The sequence below is a fragment of the Phasianus colchicus genome, chromosome 2 (genome assembly GCF_987193195.1).
Source record: "Phasianus colchicus chromosome 2, bPhaCol1.hap1.1, whole genome shotgun sequence".
Classification (NCBI taxonomy): Eukaryota; Metazoa; Chordata; class Aves; order Galliformes; family Phasianidae; genus Phasianus; species Phasianus colchicus.
In genome coordinates, this window is record NC_143437.1 from 37,853,165 (window position 1) to 37,879,048 (window position 25,884).

General features: G+C 39.4%; 1 protein-coding gene across 1 annotated transcript; it reads right to left on the bottom strand.

Moving 5' to 3' along the window:
- Positions 1-218: 218 nt before the first annotated feature.
- On the bottom strand, positions 219-24,643 carry TBCE (tubulin folding cofactor E). Its single transcript, XM_031592063.2, has 16 exons — positions 24,154-24,643; positions 22,046-22,130; positions 12,255-12,443; positions 10,970-11,058; positions 10,160-10,259; positions 8,923-9,025; positions 6,022-6,098; positions 5,652-5,747; positions 4,782-4,846; positions 4,631-4,695; positions 4,003-4,155; positions 3,165-3,318; positions 2,998-3,066; positions 2,237-2,296; positions 794-885; positions 219-564 (listed from the first exon to the last, which is right to left on the bottom strand). The coding sequence occupies exons 1-16, from the start codon at positions 24,251-24,253 to the stop codon at positions 472-474; spliced, it is 1,590 nt and encodes a 529-aa protein (XP_031447923.2). The 5' UTR covers positions 24,254-24,643; the 3' UTR covers positions 219-471.
- Between the last annotated feature and the right edge of the window lie 1,241 nt (positions 24,644-25,884).

Consider the following 25,884-nt stretch of genomic DNA (forward strand, 5'->3'; position numbering starts at 1 on the left):
TCTGCAATTACTGCTGATTTACTTTCATTTGCTTTAAGTTCTTTGGAAGTAAGTGAAAACAGAGTAAGTAGCTTCTTTCAGCACAGCACTAGTTTTATCCTAGAGCTATTATAAGCAAAGATATCACAACTTGATCCTGATGTCACTTCAGTAAAATACAAATTCTCACTGCTGCAGGGGGAAAGTAATATAAAATAATGGCAAAAGGGTTACCCAGAGATTTATTTAATTGAAGAATTGAAGCGCTATTTATTTGGTATCTCTTACATAAGACACTGCAATCAAAAGGAAAGGCTTTCATGGAGACCACTACTAAGCTTAGGAGCTGGCAGCATTACCACTGAGCCCTCTGGTACCACGTTTTCCCAGCCATGTTCAGGCACAGGTTGTACACGGTGTCTGCAGACAGTCCATGATGCTTCTGCAGTTCCAGTGTTGGCTCTTCCTTCAGTCTGCCAAGGGTGTCTCTTCTTACCACCGTACTAACACAGAGTCTCCATTTTCTATTGAGTAAAACTGCAAAGGCTTTAAGTCGTTGTCAAGTTCAACTTCTTTTCCTTTCAGCTAGAATAAGAAAGGAAGAAAGTAGTCTGATCAGACTTCAATAAATTCTAGTATATTCTAACCAAACTTAGATTAGGCAGCCAAGGACCATATTACAGGGTTCTAAATTACAGCAGGAAGAGCACACTCCTTGTGTGAAATCAGCGTCATTAGGCAGTACTTCAGAACATGCTATTGAACTTTATCAGCATGAAGTATTTTACTGCTAAATTACCTAATTTTAACTCACTTTAGAACTTTCGTAGGACAGTTTCAGTTCCGAACCAGGAATTCTAAGTAGGCGATAGAGCAATCCTTTGACCCTTTGAATAGTCATGGACTCTGAAAAAGGGAGGTGGGGGGGATAAAGTTATTAGAAAAATGCTGCTACCACAGAGCTGTACTGTTTTTTCAGCTATACTTGCTCATAGCAACAGAGAAAGGCTGTACTGCTGCTTCAGTTCTAACACTGCAATAACATATTTTGTACCTGAAATGATAACTGCTAACATCAAGTTGAAAATGGTTTAATCTCTGGCGGATCAGACAAAATACACTACCATGTTTTAAGTGTTTGGATCCCATATACCAAACAGAAGTGTTACGGCTTCATAATTCACCTTTGAGTTTGAATTTACTCCATGCTAAAACCAAGTGACCTTTGGGACATGTACCAGTCAGGTTCTGACTGCTGGCAGCTGGCGCCCATTCCTTCAAGTTTTTGTACCTTGAATCGGCTTTCCCGACACAAATAGCACTGTGGACCTCATGCCATTCCTACCAGTAAGTGCTGCTACATTAGCCAGGCCCCAGCAGACTGCCAGCAGAGCTGTACAGCAGTTTCTATTATGAAGTCAGTTACACTGAGGCGTATTTTTTTGTAATGAATCTTGAGTAAGTGTAGTTTGCTCCAGAGGTGAGAGCTGTTTGCAATAGATCTACTCGATATAAAAAACAAGTTCAACTTTTAATTCTTTTGAAGCTTTACCTAAAGGCACAGCAATAGTGAGTTACTCCTGTAATCCCACACATTGTACTTAAAACAAATATTTTTCTATCAAACATTTTTGTAAAAGCTGTATCTATCTATCATCTGATTTTATGCAACTTGTGATAATAAATGTGATTTTTATTTTAGAATAAAGCTTGACTAAGTTGTTTTCTTTCAGACTCCATTCTGACACGTCTTTCCAAACCTTCAGTTTGATTTAGAACCAAGTCTGCTCATTTTAGTTGTCACTACAGGTGCTAAAACTTCACTGAAGACAGATTTGATGCAGGTCAGCATCAGTCTCCTGATGTCATTTTTAAGACAGACAAGAGACCTTACAGAGCTCTAGAATTGCAGTCTAGATATTTAGCTCTTTCAACTTCGTTCTTATTACTGGTTAGTACATCCATCAGGTTTCAGATGCAGTGGTTGGCCTCTGACCGCCTCATGAAACCAGTGGCAGCCATGGTAATAAGAACAAGCATCAACTTGCAATTTTCAAACTGGACTGAAAGTGAGTGGATGAGGATCAGAAAAATGACTTTTTAAACTGAGTTCTATGTTTGTCATTCCTTTATATGACAGAATCATCAGGGGACAATCTTCAGGAGCTGACAAAGCTAGGGGCAGCTGACATCCTTTATTACAGTCATTTGCAAAGGAGCTACAAATCAATTGCTAAAACAACAAGACAAGACTTACCTGGTAGCTTTTTCTCTACAGGCTTCTGCTCAGGGTTGTCAGGACATTTAATTGTCAAAGCTTAAGGAAGAACAGCAAGGCATTAGTGAGTTAGGCTGTGTTCTAATAGGACACAAAAGCTTTCTAAGTCTGCTTTTATACAGGCTGTTTCCTCCCCTCAGCCTCATATTCCTTGTTCTACTTTGCTTCTACCTAAACATTAAAATATAATGCTTTACAATACTGTTTAAAATTTATTTTTTTTTAAAAAAAAGATAAATTCTATCAAATAGGAAAGAAAGCTAAGAGAATTTCTACATCTGGGATGTAATCTAGATAATCTAGATAAAGTATGTCAACAGCTCCACACACCAAACTTAGCGATATTTTTCCTTGACCGTCCTAAAGTAGTTATATACATTAAAAAACATAATCAGGGAACAGCTAAGAAAGTAAGCTTAAAATCTCAAATCTCCTCCATGGAAAAATTGTTCACGCTGGCAGAAGAGAATATCAGTACTTCTCTTCCTCACTAACTCTTAATTAAGAAAATCAATCAGGTTGGATTGCAGGGGAAAAGGAGGTGGAATACAGATGATAAGCAGGTATCCAGTTAAAAGCATTGACAAGTCTAATTCTGAGGAGCAGAATTACAAGTTGCAACCCCAGGACCTCTCAAAGGCTTTGGAGCCCTGTGTCCTCCTTATACACCCAGGAAACACCAAACTCATAAAAACATTTTTTTTAGGAAGGAAAGGCTTTGACCATTTCTGGCCTCTTACTCAAAAGTTGATTTTTCAGAGTCAAAGGCTGTTGTCCCTTCAGTTCTCCTTCTTCAGGTGCACCATATTCTACATAAAGGAAAGCACACATAGACATGAGCACTTTCGAGACTAAAATTCAACAGCAGCCCAAAGAAGAGCAACCACGGAATCGGACTTGTACTTACTAAGGCAAAGAGACAGGTATCTGGGATGGGCAGCAAGAAATTCTTTACTGGGTTTGTTTCTCGCTGGATCCCAATGCCCTCCAGCTGCTAGCCAGTCTTTCCCAAATATTTTGCGGTAATCAAGCTCTGCTCCTCTTCTCTCATCAGGAAAAATCTGTACTGACACAAGAATGGAGCACAATAAAATGATATGGCTTTCCAGAAAAGAAAATCTAATTCACGACGCTGACTCACGCTGCTACTTCCCTGTTCAGTACATTTTAACTCTACCAATAATCTTACAAACCAGTCTCTAAACACTAACTGATCCATACATTTATGGTACCTTAAACTATTGGGTATCTTAGGAGCTCTACCTCCTGTACTGACTGATCCATACATGAATATTGAAGTATTGTTTGTAGCTGCAGAACACATGCTGTTTCTGTCCTCCTTTATGTAAAAGTTTTGCTGCAAGTTCGATTTGGTTCAGATAGTCCTAGCCTTCTATTAGAGAGGATAACTGAAATGGGTTAACTATGCTGCTTTTCCTTTTCTTTTTGGGCAAGTGTATGCTTTTTATTAATGGTCCTGCAATTTCAGTAGGAACTGATGGAGAAATGCTGGTGCTATTTTATATTTTCCCACATCCTAATGTCTGTTGAACTAGCAATGTTCACAAATGGGGCTGTACTTCATGTTCCCAGTAAGTGCCCCATTTCCAAAGTGATGGAATAGTTGGTACTTTACTTTTCCTACCTCCAAACAAACAATCTTAAAAGAAGCTGAACAAGAATTAATCAAGCAATGATTTGAAATGTTTTTCTGCAGACGTGCAATTTCTTGATGCACCACATACCTCAGACTTGTTCAAAAACTCCAATTGACTTATCTTGGCAATAATTAGCTGTCTCAGGGTCTCTGGATTCTTCTCTGTGTCCATTAGAGGGTTATTGCGACACTCCAGTACCTGCAAACTTGGCAGTTTATCAAGCTCATTGATCGACGACCACTGAAATGGAGGGAAAGAGTCTGTTGAGGAAACATAAAGTGCACTGCATTGCAGAACAATAAGCAGTGACACTGGCCTTTCCTGTGCAGTAACTGTGAATGAAACAATTCTTCTGGGCAGTAGAACCAACTACTTCCATGCTCTTCATTTGATGAAGACAATAATTGCAGAACATTTAATTTAAAAAAAAAACCTAGACAAACTGGGAGCTACTCAGCATTTTAGATTGATAGAATTCCACATGAGGAATTATGAGGTAGCAGAGGGATAGGACTCACCACCATAAATCTCTTCAATTGAGATGCTAGGGATCTTTTAAAACTCTGAAATTCCCACCTGTGAGTTGACCAAAGAGCTCAGTATTTGCCTCAAGTTCTTACACAAGCAATCAAACTAATCTCAAGCAAATTGCGAGTTACCCTTAAACAAAGATGCACACGTTTACAAAATGTGAAGCTCTCACAAGCAAACCTACCTGTGAGATTTTATTGTCATTTATTGCAAGGCGTTTTAAGGAAGGAAACATTTTAGTCTTGCATCCTAGGAAAAAGAATAAGTCCAAACAATAATGAAAACTTTAAGTGAACAGAATTGTAAGGCCAAAACAAAATGCTTCTTTTACATACCAAACTCAGCATCAGGAAAGTGTACAGAAGATATTCCATTGTTGGTAAGTATTAACTGTTCTAATCTGAAATGTAAAAGACATAATAATTAGTAGAGCACATTTTTCGTTAAAAATAAACCTCCCAAAAAAACCCACCTCAAGTTTTGCTTTGTTTTTTAAAAACAAAGGTGCAATAGACTTTTGACATCAGTGACAAGTACACAGCAGTAGACAGCACCCAGACTTTAGCAGAGCATTTAGAGAATAAGTGCAATAATTTCAAGCTTTGCCTCCCTCCAATCTCACTGTTTTGTTTTCTTTTTAATTAAAAAAAAAAAAAAAAGGACAAAGAAATGGACAGTATAGGATGGCCTGCTTGTGGAAACTGCCCATCACCAATGGTCTTTAATGTCACACCTTCACCAAAGAGCCCTAACAGCATTCTGCACACTCAAACAACTGTGATGGCTGTGCAGCTACTGATGAACCTCTATGACACTGTCATGGACATAAAACCATTCCTAAGAAGCCACATCCAAATCTCTTCTGCTTTTCTACAACAACTCTCTACTGTCCTGTTGTCACAGATAAAATGCTGTAGATGTTAACAGTTAAAGAACTTAGTAAAGTGATAAATAATTTCAGTTTTGTAAGTGTATAATAAAAACTTATTGACACACGAGTTAAGAATGTCTTGCTTACAAACTAAGATTGTATTAAGATAGCTCAAGTAATTCAGATACTCTCCTCAAGAGGGAAAAGTGCTTCTGCTTTAAGATTCCATTCATCTTCCAAGAAGCATTAAAAAACAAACATATTTCAGTTCACAGAGAAGAATGAATATACAGGATAAGACAAAGAACTTCCAGCAAATTTGTTTAACAGCTACCTGGGGAGATGTCCTATCAGGTGCAGCTGACTTCCATCCAGTAGCTGGTTGTTTGAAAGGTCTAGCAGTTTCAAGGTCTGCAGGACATTATCAGGCCTGCCATATTGAAAAACAATAACAAAACAAAACACCACACAAAAGCAGAATATTTCAGGTTATTTTTCATTACAATACTAGTTTTCTATGTGTATAACTGCACACAGATAATTGTACTTATATAATGTATTTGGAAGTACATCATGTGAAGCTTGCACTGTGTATTTCACAATTATGTCATGATGACATAAACACTGCAGTAATGTACCTTTATGCGATATATAACTTGGCAGCACATCAGTCACAAAAGATTGATGTATGTTACTCATCTTACCTTTCCAAAACTGAAATATTATTTGAAGTAAGGTATAATTCTTCAAGTACTGGCCATCCTGGAGCACAAAGAAGAACCTACGAGCAAAACATCATTTAATGCAACAGAAGTTGGGAAAAAAATATTCCAGAAATTATACTTTGTGCAGATTCCCTCAGAACATATTCAGAACTAATCATATGTCTCAAAACCAGAAATAAGTACTACACTCTTTTTCTTCTAAGCAGCACTTTCTTGTATCCAGAACTAGTGTAGGAAGTAAATAGTGTAAATGGGAAAGATGGAAAGAAACTTAACAAGAGTCATCAAAGTAATGCAACAGAGCTGTTCTCAGCTACTTGCATATAAAAAGTTGGGAATTATTAAATGAAATTATCAGGCAGCAAGATCAAAAGCCAAAAGGGATATTTTCTCATACAGCACATAATTAAACTGATTTTACAAGATGTAGATATAAAAAATTTTGAATAGATCCTCAATGCTGCTAAATAAATCATGAAAGAAAACCCACAAAGATTATTTAAATACAGATTATTTAAATATACGGCCGCCAGCTCAGGAAGCCTTGGAATTCCAGATGACTTGATAAGAAGCTCTTGCTGTATACCTGTCTATTGCCTCTAATTTTTCCCAACTACCTGCCACTTGCTAGTGCCAGCAATATGATGCTGCACTTCTGCTCTAACCCTGTGTTGTTTTTTTTTTCCCCTATATATAAGATATTAGTTTGAGAACAGAACGAAAACAGATTGCTATGATTTAAATATTGAATGAGAAAAAAAAATGTAGTTTTGGAGTCCAAACTATGAATTACTCTCAAATGGATTAACTCAGTTTTCACTTCAATGGTTTCTAAAATACTTTACAGGACATCTTGTCCCCCTGAAGATTATATGGTACGTGTTGAACAACCAAAAGGAATAATACAGTAAAATGCTCTCTTAGTGATACACTAACAGAAATCTCAGATGTATTTTGATGTGCACATACAATACACAAATAACTTTTTGGAAAAACCAATGCTCAAGACAGGTAAATATGGGAGTCGTGCAAAACTGCATGACAGTCTCTATTCTTAGAACATTTCAAAAGAGAAGAACAAATGAAAACAAAAATACAGGTCTTCTTTTTAAGACCTATCCCCATGCCATACATTCTTACATATGGCGATACATTACTTTGAAATGCTCTAGATGGCTCTAATTTTGATGAAAACATTTCCAGGATTTTCAGACTTCTTTTACATTCTCATTGCCAGTCTCTGCATTTCTCTGTGGCTTGGATCACATTCATTATTATTTTCTATTAAAAAGCTGACTTCTCAATGTAACTTCCCATGCAGCTTTAGCAATAACATTTTAAGTGGTTTCTTCACAGAGTATTAATAACATGGAGTGCCTTCAATTTTTCCCCCCTGTGTGCCCTGGAACACCACCTCTTTTAAGCACAGGCTTATGTCTTATGAGGGAATTAATCAAACAAATGTTAATTTTAGAAAAAAGACTTCTGCATCAAAAGCCTCTTTAGCAGCTACGCTAAACTGTCAGCTAGACTGGAGTTTCAAAAACAAATGCAAAATATTATCTAATTTTAAACTGCTCTGACTAACCAGAGGCTTAGCTTTGAACCTTTGTTACCCATATTGAACTGTAACCTGCATGAAGTAGTGGTCAGGTGCTGGAATGGGCTGCCCAGGGAGGTGGTGGAGTCACCAACCCTGGAGGTGTTCAAGGAACATTTAGTTGTTCTGTTGACAGACATGGTTTAGTGAGAACTATTGGTGGATGGTTGGACTGAACAATCTGGTAGGTCTCTTTCAACCTTGGTATTCTATAATTCTAAGCCAAAGCTACACAACTCTTTTAGCCAAACTGGTTGGGATGCAAGCCACCAGCAGCACCAACCTCTTCTCAATGCACAAATTTACTCTGATGTGCATTAGACAGCATTTAGAGTGTAATAATTAAATTCTTCCATTCAATTCAACATTCATATTGCTGCCATTATGGAAAGATTATCAACTAGCACCAATGGTTTAAAAGGACAGTAGATAGATACCAAAAAAACCCTCATAGTAATGATCCTCCTCTAGCCTCAAAAGAAGAAACTGAAAACACTTAACTTCCACTTCAATCAGAACACCAGTTTTGGTAAGTACTCTATTATTGGGTAGCAGTTGACAGCAGAAATTTGAAAATTCAGCTGATTTCTCAACACAGAACTTGTAAGATCTGATGCAGAGAAATCCAAATAAGGGACTACTACTTACAAGTCCCTATAAGTAACATAGCACTACTGAAAAGGGATTCATAAGGCCTTCTCCTCCCCCTGCTCCAGATAAAATGTCACTGCTAGCACATTTGACAACAGGACTTTGCCTTTAATGAGGTGAGATATTAGGGCAGAATCAATGAAATATTTGCAAGTTTCAGTTCCTGAAACAACTCAGAGCTTAGTTTATTCTGTGCTAAATCTGTGTTGCATGATGTATTTCAAGTATTTCCATTAGCCAATCTCATGCTCATGCAAAGTGATGCCAAAGCAACTATTTCATGTCATACTGACCCATGTTCTCTTTGCATTTGTTCTATTAACTACATCAAAGTATAAACAAACTCTCACAAACCTCAAGGAAACAAAATTTTCAAATCTTTGGAACATGAAGCTAAACTGCTTTATGTTGACTTGGTAATTTACAGATGTAAATGAAGTCAAACATTTTCTTATTAAACTCCTGTGCCAATATAATCTACTTTTCCAACTAATACAATTACGTTACAGCACCTTTCCTAAGGATGATCACATTTCAGAAGAATAATAAAATGTATAAATATTTACTGTGCTTTATTTGTCTAAAAATCTAGCAGTATAAAAAAAAAAAAAAAGATTTAAAGTTATTACCTCTGTCCATGTTATCTCAGTCTGATTAAGTGCCAGTGTTGTCAACTTTGAAAATGTATTAGATACAGAAATTGATGTAGATGGAAATTTCATTCTGTTTCCACTGTGTAAAGAGAGTAATTATTAGCACAAACTTAATTAAATCTAATTGTTTATGAAGTCATTCATTTGGAATTACAGAGTAAGGACAAAAATAATAAGCATAATTAAAAAGTCACTGATAGCATTTCACACACCTAAAAACACTACAAGACAGAATTCTACTTACATTCAAACTCATTCTTTCCTAATTTACCTTCCTACTTCATGGATGCATATTTACTCACCTGTGGCTTCCCCCACACCTTCCTTCCTTACATTTTAAATTTGAAAATAATGGCTTTCTTTAATAAGAAATGAAACCAAGCCTGATTTGGGGCTTAAACTCCTTAGTGCTGATTGAAACTAGTGAGAATGAAACAGAAAGTACGTAGAAAATGTCGACAGCAAAAATATCACTATCAAACAGTTAAAAGATTCAAAACTGAAGACTTCAAGTTAGTTTTCATTATCTGCCCCCCCCCCCCCCCCCAAAGTTTTTCTTTCTTTCTTAAAGTCTGATGTACTTGCATATTAGTACAAGAAATTGCTCAATGTAGTCACACTTACAATAATTTTTTCCCATTTAAACAAGCTCTGAGAGAGTTGGTGGAATTTATTGGTGGATTGGATACTTCCTCCAACACTACTTGTGCACACACAAAAATTCATTAACAGACATACCTGGTAACTTCTTTTTTAGAATAAACTCTTGACAGAAGATCAAAACAATTAAAAAAATCAAAAAACAATCAAAAAAATTAAAAAAATATATTTTTAAATAGTTGTAGGTATTATATTTTTCTCAGGTTAGCTATAAAACCAAATACAAACACTGGGCACACCTTCTCATTATAGTAACTCAGTGTTTATTTCAATTTAGCTTACACTGCTTTCAAATTATTTTAGCTAAACTGTGTGTATCATACAGTGAAGGTTTTGGAAGTTGTTAATAGGACAACAGAGATCACATATGCAAGCATGTATATATACTCTTTAACAGATTTTAAAAAATAATAGTAATTAAAATTTAGCTGCCATTAAAACCCATACTGAAGCACTCATTTATCTTTTGAAAGTCGACTTCATATCTAAAATAGTCTCTTCTTTTTTGTCCTTACCTCCAAAGGAACAGAAATCCAAACATGAATATTTATACCTGATATCAAGTGTTTCCAGATTTGGAACTTGAGAAGCAATATCTATTACTGTATCCCAGTGTGACACCAGATTTTTTGATAGATCTATATGTCTGATATCTGAAATTTCATATTAAGAAAACAAATATCTCAAGCCTGAACTTCCTTTTTCAGGAACTAAAATTAGGTTTTGGTTTTGAATCAAATAAGGGAAAATGGAATATATTTTTGTTAGCCCTAAGAGATACTACCATTCAGCTACAGCAAATTTTACATTCATTTGTACAGAAAGCACAGCACAGAAATGGCTTCGAATTGTTATAAAAAAGCTTAACTTTACAAATCTTAAAATGGATAAATTTCTGCATTGATAGCAATTTTTACCAGTCCCCATAAATGAAATAACTCGCTTTGATTTTCTGTAACACTGCCATAATGTGTAGTCCACTGAATACATTATTTGTTACATATTTGAAACCTGTGGTACCTACAGAACAAATCAACTGTATTTTTTATATGGTTACCTATTCTAGAGTTATATTTAAAAAAAAAAATTTCCAATTGCTGAAATTGCAGCCACAGTAATAACCTCCGATAACATGGCTATTTTCAGTCACTATCTGCATTCCTCCTCAAAAACTGTGGGCTCCTACATTTTAACTCTGTAAACACTGAACTGAGCTTACAAATACAAATTTCAATTTTAAATATTTTTTGTAACAAAAGGATAAAGATACTCTTCCTCATTTCTTGAAATGAATGCTCAGAGTGCTAAAATACAAACTTTATTTGTGGTATTACATTATGCAGCAAATATTCCAAAAGGATACTAGCACACGTTCCACTGATTTCCTCTTTCTGACCAGCATGGCTCACCATGCATTCATGCACTGAGATATGTACAAGTCGATGCAGCTGGCTAAATGAAGAAGAACATTCTGTTAAGCAATCTTCAAACACAAACATGCACAATATAAGCACCTGGTTGTTACAAAAAAATAATATTCTTTTCATAAATATCTCCTTGAGAATGAGTGTCATACATTGTATCTCTCTTGTATACCTCTTGTACTACAAAACAGGTCTGGTTTAATCACACTTTTTTCTTCTCTCCCACTTTCCTCTTCCCCTTCATGCACCTCTCCTCTGCCTCCCACACATCACAACTGACACACATCAGAAAAAGTCATAAAACAGACAAAATGTATGCAAACTGGAATTTAGTTGGCATTTCCAAGTAATTTTTTTGTAATAGTTTTTGCAAGCAGTTCTAAGTTATTTTATATTCTTTATATCACTTATGAAAAAAGGGGGGGAAAAAGGCCTTTTTGATTACTAAATATGTTCTGGGAGACAAAAGGAATACAGTTATGGAACACCAGCTCAGAGAGGAGACTGCCACCTACTGAACTGATACCTTGCTGGTGCTGGAGGCCATTCAAACTGCTGTCTATTGCACATCATTAAATCAGTTCCTTTTTTCTTACCCTCATAAATAAATGGAAATTGACATGGACTGACTGATAAAGACATCAGTAGCTGTACAGTGACTTTCTGACTTCTTTCTCTTTGTTACATAGTCGTTGCTGATACCACTAAACTAAGATGAAACAAGAAGGACTACACTTAGAAAACCCACTTATTTGAAGAGGACCAGGAATGTGTATATACAAAGTTATAAAACACATTCATGATGATACAAAAAATATCTTAACTGTGTTGGCAACTGTGTAGCTGCTACACAAGTTGAGTCAATACACTGATCCAACAGAAAACTAGCCTACACAACAGTGAATGGTTTCATACTGGCTCAACAAGCCAAACCAGCTCACCTTTTGGTGAGCAGAAACAGAGAAAGGGAACAAGCAAGGTCAATCCTTTTGTCAGCAGCAAATAATCACATCAGATAAAAAATACTATGTGAAATTATAGACTCAATATCTTAAATTTCAAGCGATCTTTAATTTATCAACAAGTTTCTTGAACTTAGGGGAAACAATATTCCAGTAGCAATGGAATAATTACCTTAGGAACTGAGGACCATATGATTTTGCTTTCCTTATAATCAAACTAGTATTTGACACGAGTGTATCTTAGATTTCACATTACACTTGCCTTTGTTTTTTTTCAATAGAATCTCTGCCAACAAATTCCACGGTCTTCTTTCCAAATACACACGTACTCTCTATTCCATTTTGAGCATCTTGTTTTTCATTCAATCCATACCGGCCCTTTACTGCAGTAAGAAAATCTACTCCAAAATTTGCTTTGTTTGGGCGGATAAACGACCCTCCTCTGGGATGCCTGGAAAAGAGCAAGGAAACAGTGAAAGATGAAAAGTTACCATTAGAATGATTAAAAAAGAGAAAGTTTAAAAATTGAGTATTAGTTTTTAAAAAATACCACAAACCAAAGCAGGCAGAGAGCAACTGTACAGACTAATATCAGACATCTCTACTCCTGCTCAGCAAATTAGGCAATATTTGCAAAGTATCGCTGCTAGTATTCGACGTAAGTAAGATACTGTAAGAACTGAAAATCATCAACACCAAATGTACTCAAACATGAACATTGCCATGTCAGTACCAATAGCAGAAATAACTGTCTGGTTCTTTCCAAACTCATTATGAACTCATTCTTACCCAGCAAATCAAGTTTCTTCCAATTGACAGATATAAACTTATCTCAAATCATGTGACAAATACGTCTGGAGTCTTAGCTCTACCTAAGACCCATAGGAACACTCAGAATAGTAGCCATTTCACCTGAATAATTCATTTGAAATGTTGAGATTGAGAATGTAGCTTTGTCCTTTCATCCAAAAAAAAACCAACCAAAAAACAAAAAACCATAAGAAGTGGTACAATTTGTATCTTACCTCACACTAACTCAAATAAATAAAAAAAACTAATAGTAACTTGGTAAAATTTTGAAACTGAATATTCAACAATTTTAGCAAGATAATCCACGTTCTACACAGTCCTATGAAATGTCTTAGTTTTTCTTGTGCTGAAAAAAACCACATAACAATTTCTTGCCATGCAATTGCTTTGACAATTTCTATCAAATTAGAAAGGAAATAGTAGGGTGAACTGGCAAAGACAAGTTGTGGAAATGGTATCACAGAACAGATGGAGAATATAATAGGAGGATCAGCCAGAAAACAGCAGGAATAAAATTGGTAGTTATGATTACCTGTCTGCCTTCCAGCTGAGAAGAGCACTAACTTTGATTGGAAAGAACCCAGGAGGAAGAAACTACTTACATAAATAAAATTCTTTTCAAAACATCACGTAAGCATTGAGTGGCTCATTAACAAACCATAATATACATCATCAACTCTACTGAATCCAAAATTCTCTCAGAAAAACAGTAACTAGAGACCATGAATCCTATGGATCCATCGCAAGGAGATGGCACCATATATTCAAATTGTAATAAAAAAAATCAGTACTGGAAAGTGCCTGTGCTGGTTTTATTCATTAAATTTTGCAGTATTTACATAAGTGCTCTCATATCCTAATAATAATCTGGATAGAAACAAGATATTATTTACTCTAAATACTTTACTTTTCATACTCAACACAAATTTTCAATTATGTACATTTTTGCTCCAGCAACACCTTTTTGAGCCCTTCTTCCCATTTCTTTCAAGTTATTCTTCATAATTTGCAAACATTTGATTAGTTCAGACGTTCAATTTTCTCTAACATAAATTTGTGACACTTCCTTAATACAACTTCTTTTAACAATAAATCACATTTTCACTACCTTATTAACTACATCTCTTACACGTGAAGTACACCATTCCTACTTTTGTGTTTACTCAAGTCAAACAGCTCTGTAGACAGCAGATGCTTCAAGATCCGACCAGCTCTAGCAATTCTTCTTGCTTATCTGTAACTTACCTTACCTCCTGCTGTATGTTTAGTCTGAAATCTTCTGTTCTTCTTCCCATCACCTTGTCTCTCCCCATTTTGTCATCTCTATTCCTTTGCACTCAAAAATTCTGTTTCTTCTCTTCTCTCTCCAGCTCACTCATCAGAGTTAATCTTAAACCCTCCATACCAGCATCCTTCTCATCATGCTGTTTATCCCTGGCACAGACAAAGCCTTTGGACCTCCCCATTACCATACTGCTTCCTAAACCCATTTCTTACCTCTCGGGTCACTGTTTCCATTGACACCCCTTTTCTCTCACTATCTTTCCAGAAGCCAGTTCTACCCTCGAGGAAAAAAAAGAAAAAAAGTAAAGGAAACTAGCTTGCCCTGTTTTCTCAAGCACTAGGGTGATCTGAAGCTACAGTTAAATATGGTACATTTCTTCTCTCAAGCCTCTCCTATTTTTGTTGTTGTTGTTGTCTTGTTTTGATTAGAGAAAGATCATGGGGTTTCTCTCTCCTGTTTGTGCCACTCCTGAGTATTCTCCCTTTCAGCACAAACTTACGTAATGTATAATCAAATCCATTCCACAGTCTCTTTTTCGGTTCAATTTTATTAATCTTACCTGCCTTTGCAAGAACTGTCCAAGAGAAGGACAGAAGAGGAGATTTTGCAATAAGACCTTATTTTCAGGCATAATGATTACATGTTCAAGGAGAGAGGTAACCTGTAACTTGTTTTCCCTAAAATACATTCCCTGTATTAATCTTCACACTAGGGAATAGAAGCTGTACAAGCCACATGCCCATATCACACAACCAATGTACAGCACCTGGACTCATGAAGAAGCATGCCTATAGGCAACCAATATTCATAACTGAAAAATAAAGAGGCCAATAGAATATCCGAAGTGGAAGGGAGCCACAGGGATCATTAAGCCCAAATCCCAGCTTCATGCAGCACCACCCCAAATCCAAACCCTGTGTCTGAGAGCAATGTCCAAACCTCCCTGAACTCCAGCACTCAGGGCCGTGCCCCGTGCAGCCCGTTCCATGCCCACCGCCTCTGGTTCAGCACCTGTCCCCAGCCCCCACTGCCCTCCCTGACGCAGCTCCATGCCGTTCCCTCGGGCCCTGGTCGCTGTCACACAGAGCAGAGCTCAGCGCTGCCCTCCGCTCCCTGTGAGGAGCTGCAGCCGCCATCAGGCCTCCCCTCAGCTCCTCTGCTCTGCGCTGGGCACACACAGGGACCTCCAATGCTCCCCATGCATCCTGACCTCTATTCTTTTTCACTGCCTTCATAGCCCTCCTTTGGAAGCTGTCTTATAGTTTTATACCCTTCTTATATTCTGGAATATGTCCAAGCAGGCCTCTGACAATCAGCTAGTGAGAGAGATCCTGGTATTGTTGCTCTGGATAGTAAAGGTAGACAGAAAGGTTTCTTTGTCCAGTACTGGCTGTTTTGCAACGAATATATTAAGATAGTTATCATGGGTGGAGACATACACACTACAGAGATCAGATGGTGTCAGAAATGATAGCCATTTGAACAATGCACCTCATCTAGACGGTCCGTAAACAGATTTTTTCCTTTTAGGGGGAGGTTCTCAATAAATCAGACTTCTTTTAGAAGAAGCTACAGGCTGTATTAAAGAAAATCCTTCAAATTTTATTTTAGAATAGAGGCCGTGATTGCTGTGACATCAAACAAAGCTTGTGAGTGACACCTAGGATTAATCTGCTATGATGTATCAAATTCCTGACTACACAGCAGAAGCTTTGAAGATGTCAGCAACTAACTGAAGTTCTTGCAAGTTAACCTCAGTCAAACAGACATGAAAGCTGACTCTGAATTTTCACAAAACAAGGAAAGAAAAAAATTGGACACCTGCAGTTCCAGATGCTCACTTGAAGGTTCTACATTCAAGCACCGCTTAGAGCGGCTTTATTTCAACACCCTTCTACTGCCAGCAGAGGGCAGAAGTCGCAGATGAGTACAGCAGCACCGCAGCGAAACCACCAAACCTCCCAGCCTGGAAACTCCCGAGGCTAAAAGCAACCTTGAGAATGCGTTCTTCCCTTACCGCACAGCAACTGCTTTTTCTTCATAGATACTAAAATGACAGTGACATCTTCCTGTACTTGAAGAACTTTTTTGTGTTCTAAGTAGATATTTTGGGAGGTGAATCTGCCATTCTTGAAGGAGAGAGCTTAATTTAATATGAACAGGTCTTTTTTTTTAGGTAGCAACACAAATGTAATGCCAACAGTAATGCCTGAAGGTCATAATTGCTGTCTGTAAATTTAAAAATGTGTCCCTATACAACTTATAAAAGTCAGCTGAAGAAACTGAAAATATGCAATGCCTTTGGCAAGGATAGTCTGCCATTTCAGGACTAAAAAATACACAAAAATCAAAGTTCCCAGCCGAAGTAAAATTAATAATGCAAGGAGGGTGTGGGATGGGAGAAGAGATCACAAAGAACAACAACAACAACAAAAAGCAAGCAATTGTAATTCAGCAATTTTGAACATAGCACAGAAGCAAGTTTTACAGTTACAGTGCTTCCCTACTTTTCTCTGCCTGGGCAGACCTAGGGAAAGGCCTTAACATTTAATATGGTCCACACTCTTAGTAACAGTACCAGCTGAAAATCAGAAGTGACTGGGGAAGAACAAAGCTATTCTTTGGCAGGAGGTAACAGCTCTTTCAATTATGAATCAAAACACGCCGTGTGTTACAACAGGAAGTCACTCCCAACTTAGGAAGTAAGCTGCTAAAATAGCGATGCATGTGTAAACATTGCTTGTGAAAGGAATACCTGAAACTGTCTGAGAGGATGTCTGTTCAAAAACCCAGTATGGCTAAGGAGGAAGAGCCTTTTGCCACACTAAGCAATAACCGGGGAATTGCTCAGGCTCTTTTTCCAATGGGAGAAGGAAGACCCAGAACGAAAGAAGCACAGGAGAAACCTAAACATTTTTTAACTTGGGGAAAAAGAAGAGAATACCAAAGCAACAGTTGAGACTTGGTTTAACACTGCCAAAAGTCACCCTACTGGCAGCATCACTTCTCCCTTCTCTTCACATGAGAGCTGGAGCACCCACATGTCCCACAGGAGATGTGGGGACACACGTGCCCAGGGTAGGCACATGCACTTGGAGCCCACATCTCCTAGGGAGTAACTTTGTGAATGGGTGCATGGGACAAAAACTTTATTTTGAAAACATACTCGTGTTTCAAAAGCTGTAGATAAATTTTAACACTATTTTAAAGCTTGATTACTCAGCTCTCATTTCACCTGAAATACTGTAGAATACAGATAACTTTGTTGCGTGATGCACTGCTGCAACTGAAGGTCAAAATAATAGCTTCCTCCGCTTCTATGGAACAAGACACGCTCACAATATCAGCGTATTTTGAAGCACTGCTATACTGTCCATTGGTTCTCATACTCTTTAAGAAGTTGAATTAGTACCACATAATGTATGATTCAAACACTGTCACAGAACAAATACATTTAGTCCTAGTTCCGTAGAGCTTACTATAAAGACCACAGACAGTTGTATGCAGTTCTACAGATTTAACCAAATAAGGACTACCAAGAAGATCCCCTGGTAAGGGAAATTGCATATTCAGTTGTACTTTCCTCTTAAAATGCCATTTTGAAACACTTTTTGTGTGTGTGTGTGTGTGTGTGTGTGTGTGTGTGAAGCACTCTTTTCACAGTTACCTTAGAAAGAATTAACAATTTTTAGAAAAAAAAAAAAAAGTCCTTTCATTGCATTTGTTTACAGTATTGTATGGGAACTGCTGAATCACGGCCCAAACCTCTGATTGATCACCTGAGGCAAGCAATGAGTCAGCCACGGGAGCACAGGTGAAGGCAATTCACCTATGCTGCCAGAAGGGCTGGAGCCTGGCTCCACCTCTCCTAGACCCATTTAAGAGCTGACTGCCAGTAGGGAAGGATCTCTTCTGGAGATCCCTTCTCTGGAGTTTTGCAGCAAGCCAGGATGCAGGTAAGCATTCTATCTACTCTCTTTTTGTTATTATAACCTGCTTATATCTCTTGTTTATTTCATAATTATAACATCTTAATATTCACTGACTATATAAGTATGAAGTAGTCTATCAGCTGCTATTGCTCATCAGAATTCAGGGAGTAAGAGAAGTAGTTTTCTAAACTAAGGATATTACTGATAAGGTTTGAGGGAAAAAAACATGTAACCTATAAAAAGTGTATTTTTATAAATGTATATATACATATACTACATAAAGAAACACTGTAAAAATTTACTATCATTTGGGGAAGAAAAATAGAGAGCAAAGACTTGGTGATTTTTGTGCTTTTTTTTTTTTTTTGGGGGGGGGGGGGAGGCGGGGGCATTAGTTTTTATAACTTTTTGATAAAAGGAGGTGCTCATTTTTAATGAAGCTTGCCTTCATCTTCACAATTAGTACATGAATTACAAGCCCACGTGCACAATTCATGCCTGTTCTCTGTCTCCAGAGAGACTAAAGAAAGCAGAGTACAAAGGATAGGTATTGTAAGGACAAGATGCTGCAAGATTGCTATACTAAAATTGTTATGGGTTATATGCAGCCTCACTCAGAAAGTTGATTTTTGATATAATTGAGATTATTCTCAGAGCTTGTATTCCTTAGGAGCATACTAATGGTTGCTAGAAAAGCAGAAGAGTCTACACATGTATATAAATATTATACATACAGATGTAAATAATTCAGGTTTTTGAAATACATCCAGAACATCTTCAGTTGATTCTCTGTCCACAGAGAATGGAATGGCCAGCCAATTACTTTACTATTTTGCCTACAGCAAAATATAACCAGCTTCAACTTGGAAACTTCAATTGAATTCAAAGCATTTAAGAAGGAACTTCAGTTAATAAACTCAGAAGATGTGGTTGCCTTAATTTTCTACTCTTTAGCTAAGAAAAATCATGTAATGTTGAATTAATTTTCTTCCATAAAGACTGTCCTCATACTCCTCAAGCCTTACTTTATTTTTATCATTAGTTAAAGGGAAGAAAAAAAAATAACCAGTTCTCACAGATTTCTTTGTTTTCCCTAAAGAACAGATTCTATTTTATCATCTCATTTTCTGCTAATGAAGTCTCTAGGGTTCCCAACATATACAAATGTGGAAGTGGAAAAGATAAAGAAGAATTCTGATTTTTTTTCACGACTGAATATAACCTACCTTTTCCTGTTGATCCCTGTTTGACTAAGGATAACCAATAGCATTCCCAGAAGGGATTTCAAAATAGCTACTTTTAATTCTGAATTTTTTAAATAGGTAAATTCTGTTGATTCAGTCTGTGGCTGAACAGCCCCACTTGCTGGCTTGAGAGAAACTTTTAATGTGAACGAATAACAAAGTACACATTCCCATATATTCTAAGGAGCCCTGAATGCTCTCAGGTCTTGATGGAAACCCCCCTTGCTCCTTCAGGGCATTTCTCTTGTCCCCAGATGATCTTCTGCCAGATACAAGACCAGGCTTACTTTCCCCGCAATATAGGAATAATCATTTTAATCTCAGATCTTATCTGCAATGTGATATTTTACAGCAACAACAGAGCACTATGACATGGAAGGGACTGGGAACTACATTTGGATAAGAAGTGATAAGACTCTCATACTGAAAGAAATAGGATGCCATTCAGAGGGACCTCAACAGGCTACAAAGGTGGGCCTGGGTGAACCTAATGAGGTTCAACACAGCAAAGTGCAAGGTTTTGCACTTGGGCTGAAGAAATCCCAGGCATCCAGCATCCATACAGACTGGAAGGAGCAGTTCTTGAGAGCAGCCCTGCAGAGAAGGGCCTGGGGGTCTTGAGGATGAAAAGCATGAGCCAGCAGTGTGCCTTTCTAGCTCAGAAAGCAAATGGTATCCTGGGCTCCATCAGAAGAAGGGTGGCCTGCAGGGACAGGGAGGTGATTGTCCCCCTCTACTCTGCTCTTGTGAGGCCCCATCTGGAGCACTGTGTCCAGGTCTGGAGCCCCCAGTACAAGAAAGACAGGAAGCTGTTGGAGAGGGTCCAGAGGAGGGCCACAAAGATGGTCTGGGGACTGGAGCACCTCCCCTATGAAGACAGGCTGAGGAAGCTGGGCTTGTTCAGCCTGGAGGAAAGAAGGCTGCGGGGTGACCTCATTACAACCTTTCAGTACCTAAAGGGAGCCTACAAACAGGAGGGGAATCAACTCTTTGAAAGGGTAGATAACAGGAGACAAGGGGAAATGGTTTTAAGTTGAGGGAGGGAAGATCTAGGTTGGATGTCAGGGGGAAGTTCTTTACAGAGAGAGTGGTGAGGTGCTGAAACAGGCTCCCCAGAGAGGTTGTGGATGCCCCGTCCCTGGAGGTGTTCAAGGCCAGGTTGGATGGGGCCTTGGGCTGCCTGGTCTAGTATTAAATGTGGAGGTTCGTGTCCCTGCATGTGGCAGGGGGTTGGAGATTGATGATCTTTGAGGTCCCTTCCAACCCTGGCCATTTTGTGTGTGATTGTGTCATTGTGTGAAATGGAAACAATCCATTTCCACTAGCTGAAAGCTCTAGAGTTAGCAAACACAGGCACCATGACTATATGTTTTTAATTATTCTTTCAGAGGTAGTTCTCATAACAAATGCTTTCAATGAATAATTCACCAGAAAGAAAAATAAAATGGATATAGAAATATACCATCTCTGGCTCAGAAAAATCTTTGAACCATGATTAGCCAAAACTAGTGATACCCTGAAAAACTGCTCGCTATGTATTCCTGTTCTCTCACACTCATCCAGTCACCTGCTATTAGCCAATGTCAGAGGCAGGAAGGGAAGCAAGACAAGTCTTTAAAATCACTGAATTTAGCTATTCTTTTGACTTGCATTCACACACAAGTTTAAAAAAAAAAATAGAAATTTGCTTATCCTCTTCCCAATAACTTAAACTTTATCTACATAAATTAGCGGGGGAATTCCTTTCAGTCTTACATTTTTTGATGAAGCAAAGAAAAACTCCATCCTAAAGTAAGGCTGCAAGACTACAGACAACTTTTAATCCATTTTCTTGTTTTGTCACTTCCCTGTGTATTTGGTCAAAAACACCATTCAATAACACCACACAATCTTCAAAAGCAGGCAATAGAAAACAGGAAAAACATGAGAGCAGGTCAAGTATTTCTGCAATACAGCCATGGAATATTGTTGTATTCCCTATCACTCCAGGAACTTGCTGAGCTATAGCCCTTAATATTTTAAGAGTCACTGATGAACTTTTCTTCTATGAATTCATCCACTTAATTCTTACTTTTGTTCTTAAACTCAAAGCTTTAGCAGCTGCAGAATCCCCCGAGACAGAAATCAACAGCTTGCTGCTGTTAGCATTGGCCCTGAAGCCCTGCATTCCCACAGTTTCAAATGTGTTAGATGTTTGAGTCTTCAAGCTTAAATACGATGTATGTAGACATATTAAAAATTTATTAAAATTTTTAAGAAGGCCACACAACTACACTGCATTTTCCATGCATTAGATATAACTGAACTTAATAATTACTCACTGGTACAAGTGACATCCAAATAATTAACAGGAATTTGCTATTTTGTCATAACAAGATGCGTGAAAGCCATCTTAAATGCAAATCAAAACTATATCTAAGATAGTTAATAATAATCATAGAAAGGTAAGTAGCACATACGAACTCCCTTTTTGAAGTAGACTGTAAAGGGCTACTCAAGGTAACATTAGAAGTAACAATACAAAAAAATTACATTTTGTGACATACCCATGAAAACATCCGTTCTACTTTCTAAGGATTTACTGCATTGCAATCCCCATAACTGATCAATAACTATGCAACAGCCTTTTTGGCATAGCTAGTCACAACTTGACTCAGACTTATCTTTTTTTAAAACAGGCAAACTGATAACAAAATGATTTGCCATAGAAGTTGAGGGAGTACGTTTTCTCATGGCCATTTTGCCAATATGCATGATGTGTTAAGACCAGGAATAAACTTACCTGCATTTAAAATACTGCGTTCCTTCATAGGTACCATCATGTTTTCCTCTCTGAGGATCATCCCATTCCACTCCAAGCCAAATTCCTGAAAAATATTGTAGCTACGCTTTCATATTTATGGCATCATAGGCACAGAAGCATGGAACAAACCTCTGAAGTTTGCTTAGCCTTTCCACAGAAAACAGGAGATTATATGTAGTCCTAGACCAAGTTACTCAGCTAAGTCTCTACCTAGCCAGATCTTGAAGATCTGAGAGATTTCAACCTCTCTGGGTAGCCAGTTTCAGTGCTGCATTACTTCTATACTTAAAAAGATTTTCTTGTTGTCAGATCTGAGCCTTCCATAACACAATTTGTGGCTATTACCCATTATTATATAATTTAATACCTGCAAGAAGAATTTGCATCTTCATAACAGTCTGCCAAAGGGCTGTAAGGCTACTATTAGATATCACTTAATTTTGCTCTTTACCACACTACCCAAGCCCAGCTCCATTGACTTGTCTACACGAGACATGTGGTCTACAGCTTTGACCCTGTGGGCAGCTCTCCACTGGATATTCTCCAGTTTATCCTCATTCTTCTTGCACTGGAATGGCTCAAACCGGATACGTTCTCCTGAGTGCAAACTTACAAAGAACATCTGCCCTCAGAAGGGGGCAACAGATTCCCTTAATTTGTTGGCCATGTTCATCATTTTACGGTAACCCAGTACAATGCATACTTTGCCTGTGACAGAAGCTCACTGTTGGTTCACATCCGTCCATGTAAACTATCCAGTCCTTTACAACATGCTCTGTAAGCTATTAGTGTTTGCCAGTTTGTATTGATACACGGGTTTATTTCATACTACATGTTGAAATTCATACCTCTAGAATCTCTTAGGCCCAAATCTAAAGTTCATTAAGCTTGGCCTGTATTGCAGTTCTCCTTTTTGTTACATCAGACAGTTGAGAGTGAACTTTGTTCATTTCCAGACATTAATGAAGATGTTGAACGATAATGATCCCAGAGCTTAGTTCTGGGTTACTCACATATTACCAGGCAGCTGTCAAATCATTGATTATCATTTTTCTGCTTGACAGACCAGCAGACTTTCAATCCACCTAACAGTCTTTTCAGCTGGTTTGTATTTCTCCAGCTTCCAAACAATTATTATTATTTGTAAGAGATTGTCTAAAAAGTCTTATTAAAGTTAAGGAATATTACATCCCCCATTCTCTTCAGCCATATTCCTAGTCATATAATCATAGCAAGACCTTTCATTTTTGACAAAGGTCAAGGTATTCCAATTACCATCTTGTCCCTCATATACCTGGAAACAGATTCCAGGGGAATGTGCTCACGATCCTTCTGTGACATGAGGTGAGGATGATGAACCTATGGTTCCCTGGTCATCTTTCTTGCTCCTAGAACTGAATGCAATGCTAGTCACCTCCAAGCATTAAGCAATCTTCCCATCCCACCATCAGTTTTTCAAAGATGGCATAGAGTGCTCTCACAACTGAACTGGTCAGATCTTTCAGCAAACAGAGCTGAATCTTATTTGGTTCCAAGCACTGGCGTATGGAATCACAGGAGTGCCCAGACTGTTGGTCTCTCACTGCTGACTGCCTCCCTCTAACACTGTGCCTGTACACAGAGAGATCACCAAGCATTGTTCACAGAATCATTCGGATTAGAAAAGACCAGTAAGACCATCCAACCATCCGCCCGTGCCACTGTGCTCACCAACCATGTCGCTCAGTGCCGCACCCAGGTGTTTCCACAACACCTGCAGGGACCACCCCACCACCTCCCTGGGCACCCTGTGCCTCACCGCTCTTTCTGAGAAGGAATGTTTCCTAAAAGCCAAATTCAACCTTCCCTGGTGCAACGTAAGGCGCTTAGCTCTCATCCCAGCACTGCTACCAGGGAGAAGAGCCTGAATCCTATCTCGCTACAACCTTCTTTCAGGTCATGAGCGCTAACGAAAAAAAGAGAGGTGCTAAGAGCTTTTGGTGGTAAAGAAACCGTAACCACCTCTCACCAGAAGTACTACTTAGGCTCCTCAGCCTTGCAAACAAAATTTACCCGAGTTAGAAGTTACCGTATGTACACAAAGATACCTGCATGAGGCGGGACGCTGCCGACGTAGCGCACGGTGCCGTACTCCGTGCCACACAGCACTCTCCTGCCCAGCGCGTCAGCGGGCACCCAGCCGGCCATCCCGGTCCTCACACACCCGCGGTGACGGAACCGACGTCCTTAACACGCCGCTGTTACAGCGGGCTCTCCTCGCACAGCCCAGCAGCGCGGTGACTGCAGGTAAGCCTCGCCCGCCCCAGCGCTCCTCCTCACGGAGCGGGCCGGTGGCGAGTGAGAGCCCGCAGCCTCCGTGCGCCCCAGGCCCCGGGCGTGAGGCTGTTATAGCAAACGGCAGCCCTTCGGCCCGGGGCGACGGCTGCGGGAAGGGAGGGTCGCGCCGGCCGGGGCCGCGCACCCGCTCTATTGGTGGCTGCGCGTGGAGAACGTCCGCCGGCAGCCGCAGCCCACGGCACGCCGACCCCCTGCCCTCTTCCGCGCTCCGCAGCCGGGCGCCTACCTCCCGCCCCGCCTCGTCGGACGGCACGCTGCCATTGGCCGCGCGGCCGCGGCGCCGCCCTATCCCGGCCACGCGCCTGAGCCACGGTCGTGAGGCGGCGCCGCCGCCACAGAGCCTTCTGGGTAACGGCGTGCAGCGGCGCCGCCCGCTCCGTGCGGCCCGCCCTTCCCTGGGCGGTGCCCCCGAGGCGCGAGCTGCTGCCGGTCACCGCCCGTCCGAGCCGGCTCTGCGCAGCGCTGCCCTGCGGGGGTGTCCGGTACCCGCAGATTAAAGCCGAAGGCCTTGCCTGCGTTCTGTAAGTAGCAATTGCTGGTGAGTTAAAACAATATCGCCTCAACTTTGGGACCGCAAGGGCTGAAACTGCTGTGCCAGGAACAAAGAGGCTATTCCAGTGCTGTGCCTCTGCTGTTACGACCTGACATTAAATGACTCCGTATGGCAGACAGCTCAGCTGGTTGTGTGACGCCGCTTACAGGCCTTTGGTAACGCTAGTATATGCCAGTCTAAGCGGTTTGGATAGTAAGTCCGGAGTATGCAGCACGCCAGTGAGCTGCTGGCGTTGCCGTTTCCTCCGGGGTCCTGTGCCTGTTCCTCTCCCGCAGAGGGCAGCCTTGGAACAACGCGTTGTCAGCGATGCTGAAACTACGTGGACGTAGATGGTGGTACAACGACGGAAGCGGTGGCACCAAGTCCTCGTGCTCTCCACTTGTGAGTCAGTCGCTGTTCCTCGATACTAACCTGAGAACCTGTTTTAGCGTGAGGAGTTGAAATTCATCCGGGTTATGAATGGGAAATAGAGTTACTTTGGTTTGTCCTCTTTGTTAGATGTACCAGTCTGAATTGCTAGAGGCACTTTCCGTTGGAAAGGAATCTGGGTGGATTTCCAGCCTGTTCTGTAATTGTAACCATTCACTTTTCACCTGACTCTCCTTGGGTTTTTTTTTTTTTCTTTAACATTAAGAGTCTTGACCTTTAAATCAACCAAATAAAACGCAAAGTCAAACTCTTTAGTATGAATTACTACTTTTATTTCATGTACACACAGGGAAATATGTCTTACTCTATTGCTGTATTGTATTTGGAAGCTACCAGTCAACTCTGGGCAGCAGCTGCTGCATTAGAAAGTGTGTATGTTCTTACAAAAGGAATGTAACCACTGCTGTACACTCACCTTACTGCTAATTTCTCCCTCAGCATTCCACTATGCTTCCAACACCAGTCCTGATGATGTGGAATGTTCTTAATTGTACATACT

What these genes read in the sequence shown, in the direction of transcription:
- TBCE (XM_031592063.2), bottom strand. Translation starts at nt 24,253, where the DNA reads ATGGCCGGCTGGGTGCCCGCTGACGCGCTGGGCAGGAGAGTGCTGTGT. An exon ending in CTGGAAACACTTGATATCAG is followed by an intron (nt 9,026 to 10,159) that starts GTATAAATATTC and finishes CTCTTTACACAG; the next exon opens with TGGAAACAGAATGAAATTTC. An exon ending in ATACCTGTCTCTTTGCCTTA is followed by an intron (nt 3,067 to 3,164) that starts GTAAGTACAAGT and finishes TCCTTTATGTAG; the next exon opens with AATATGGTGCACCTGAAGAA.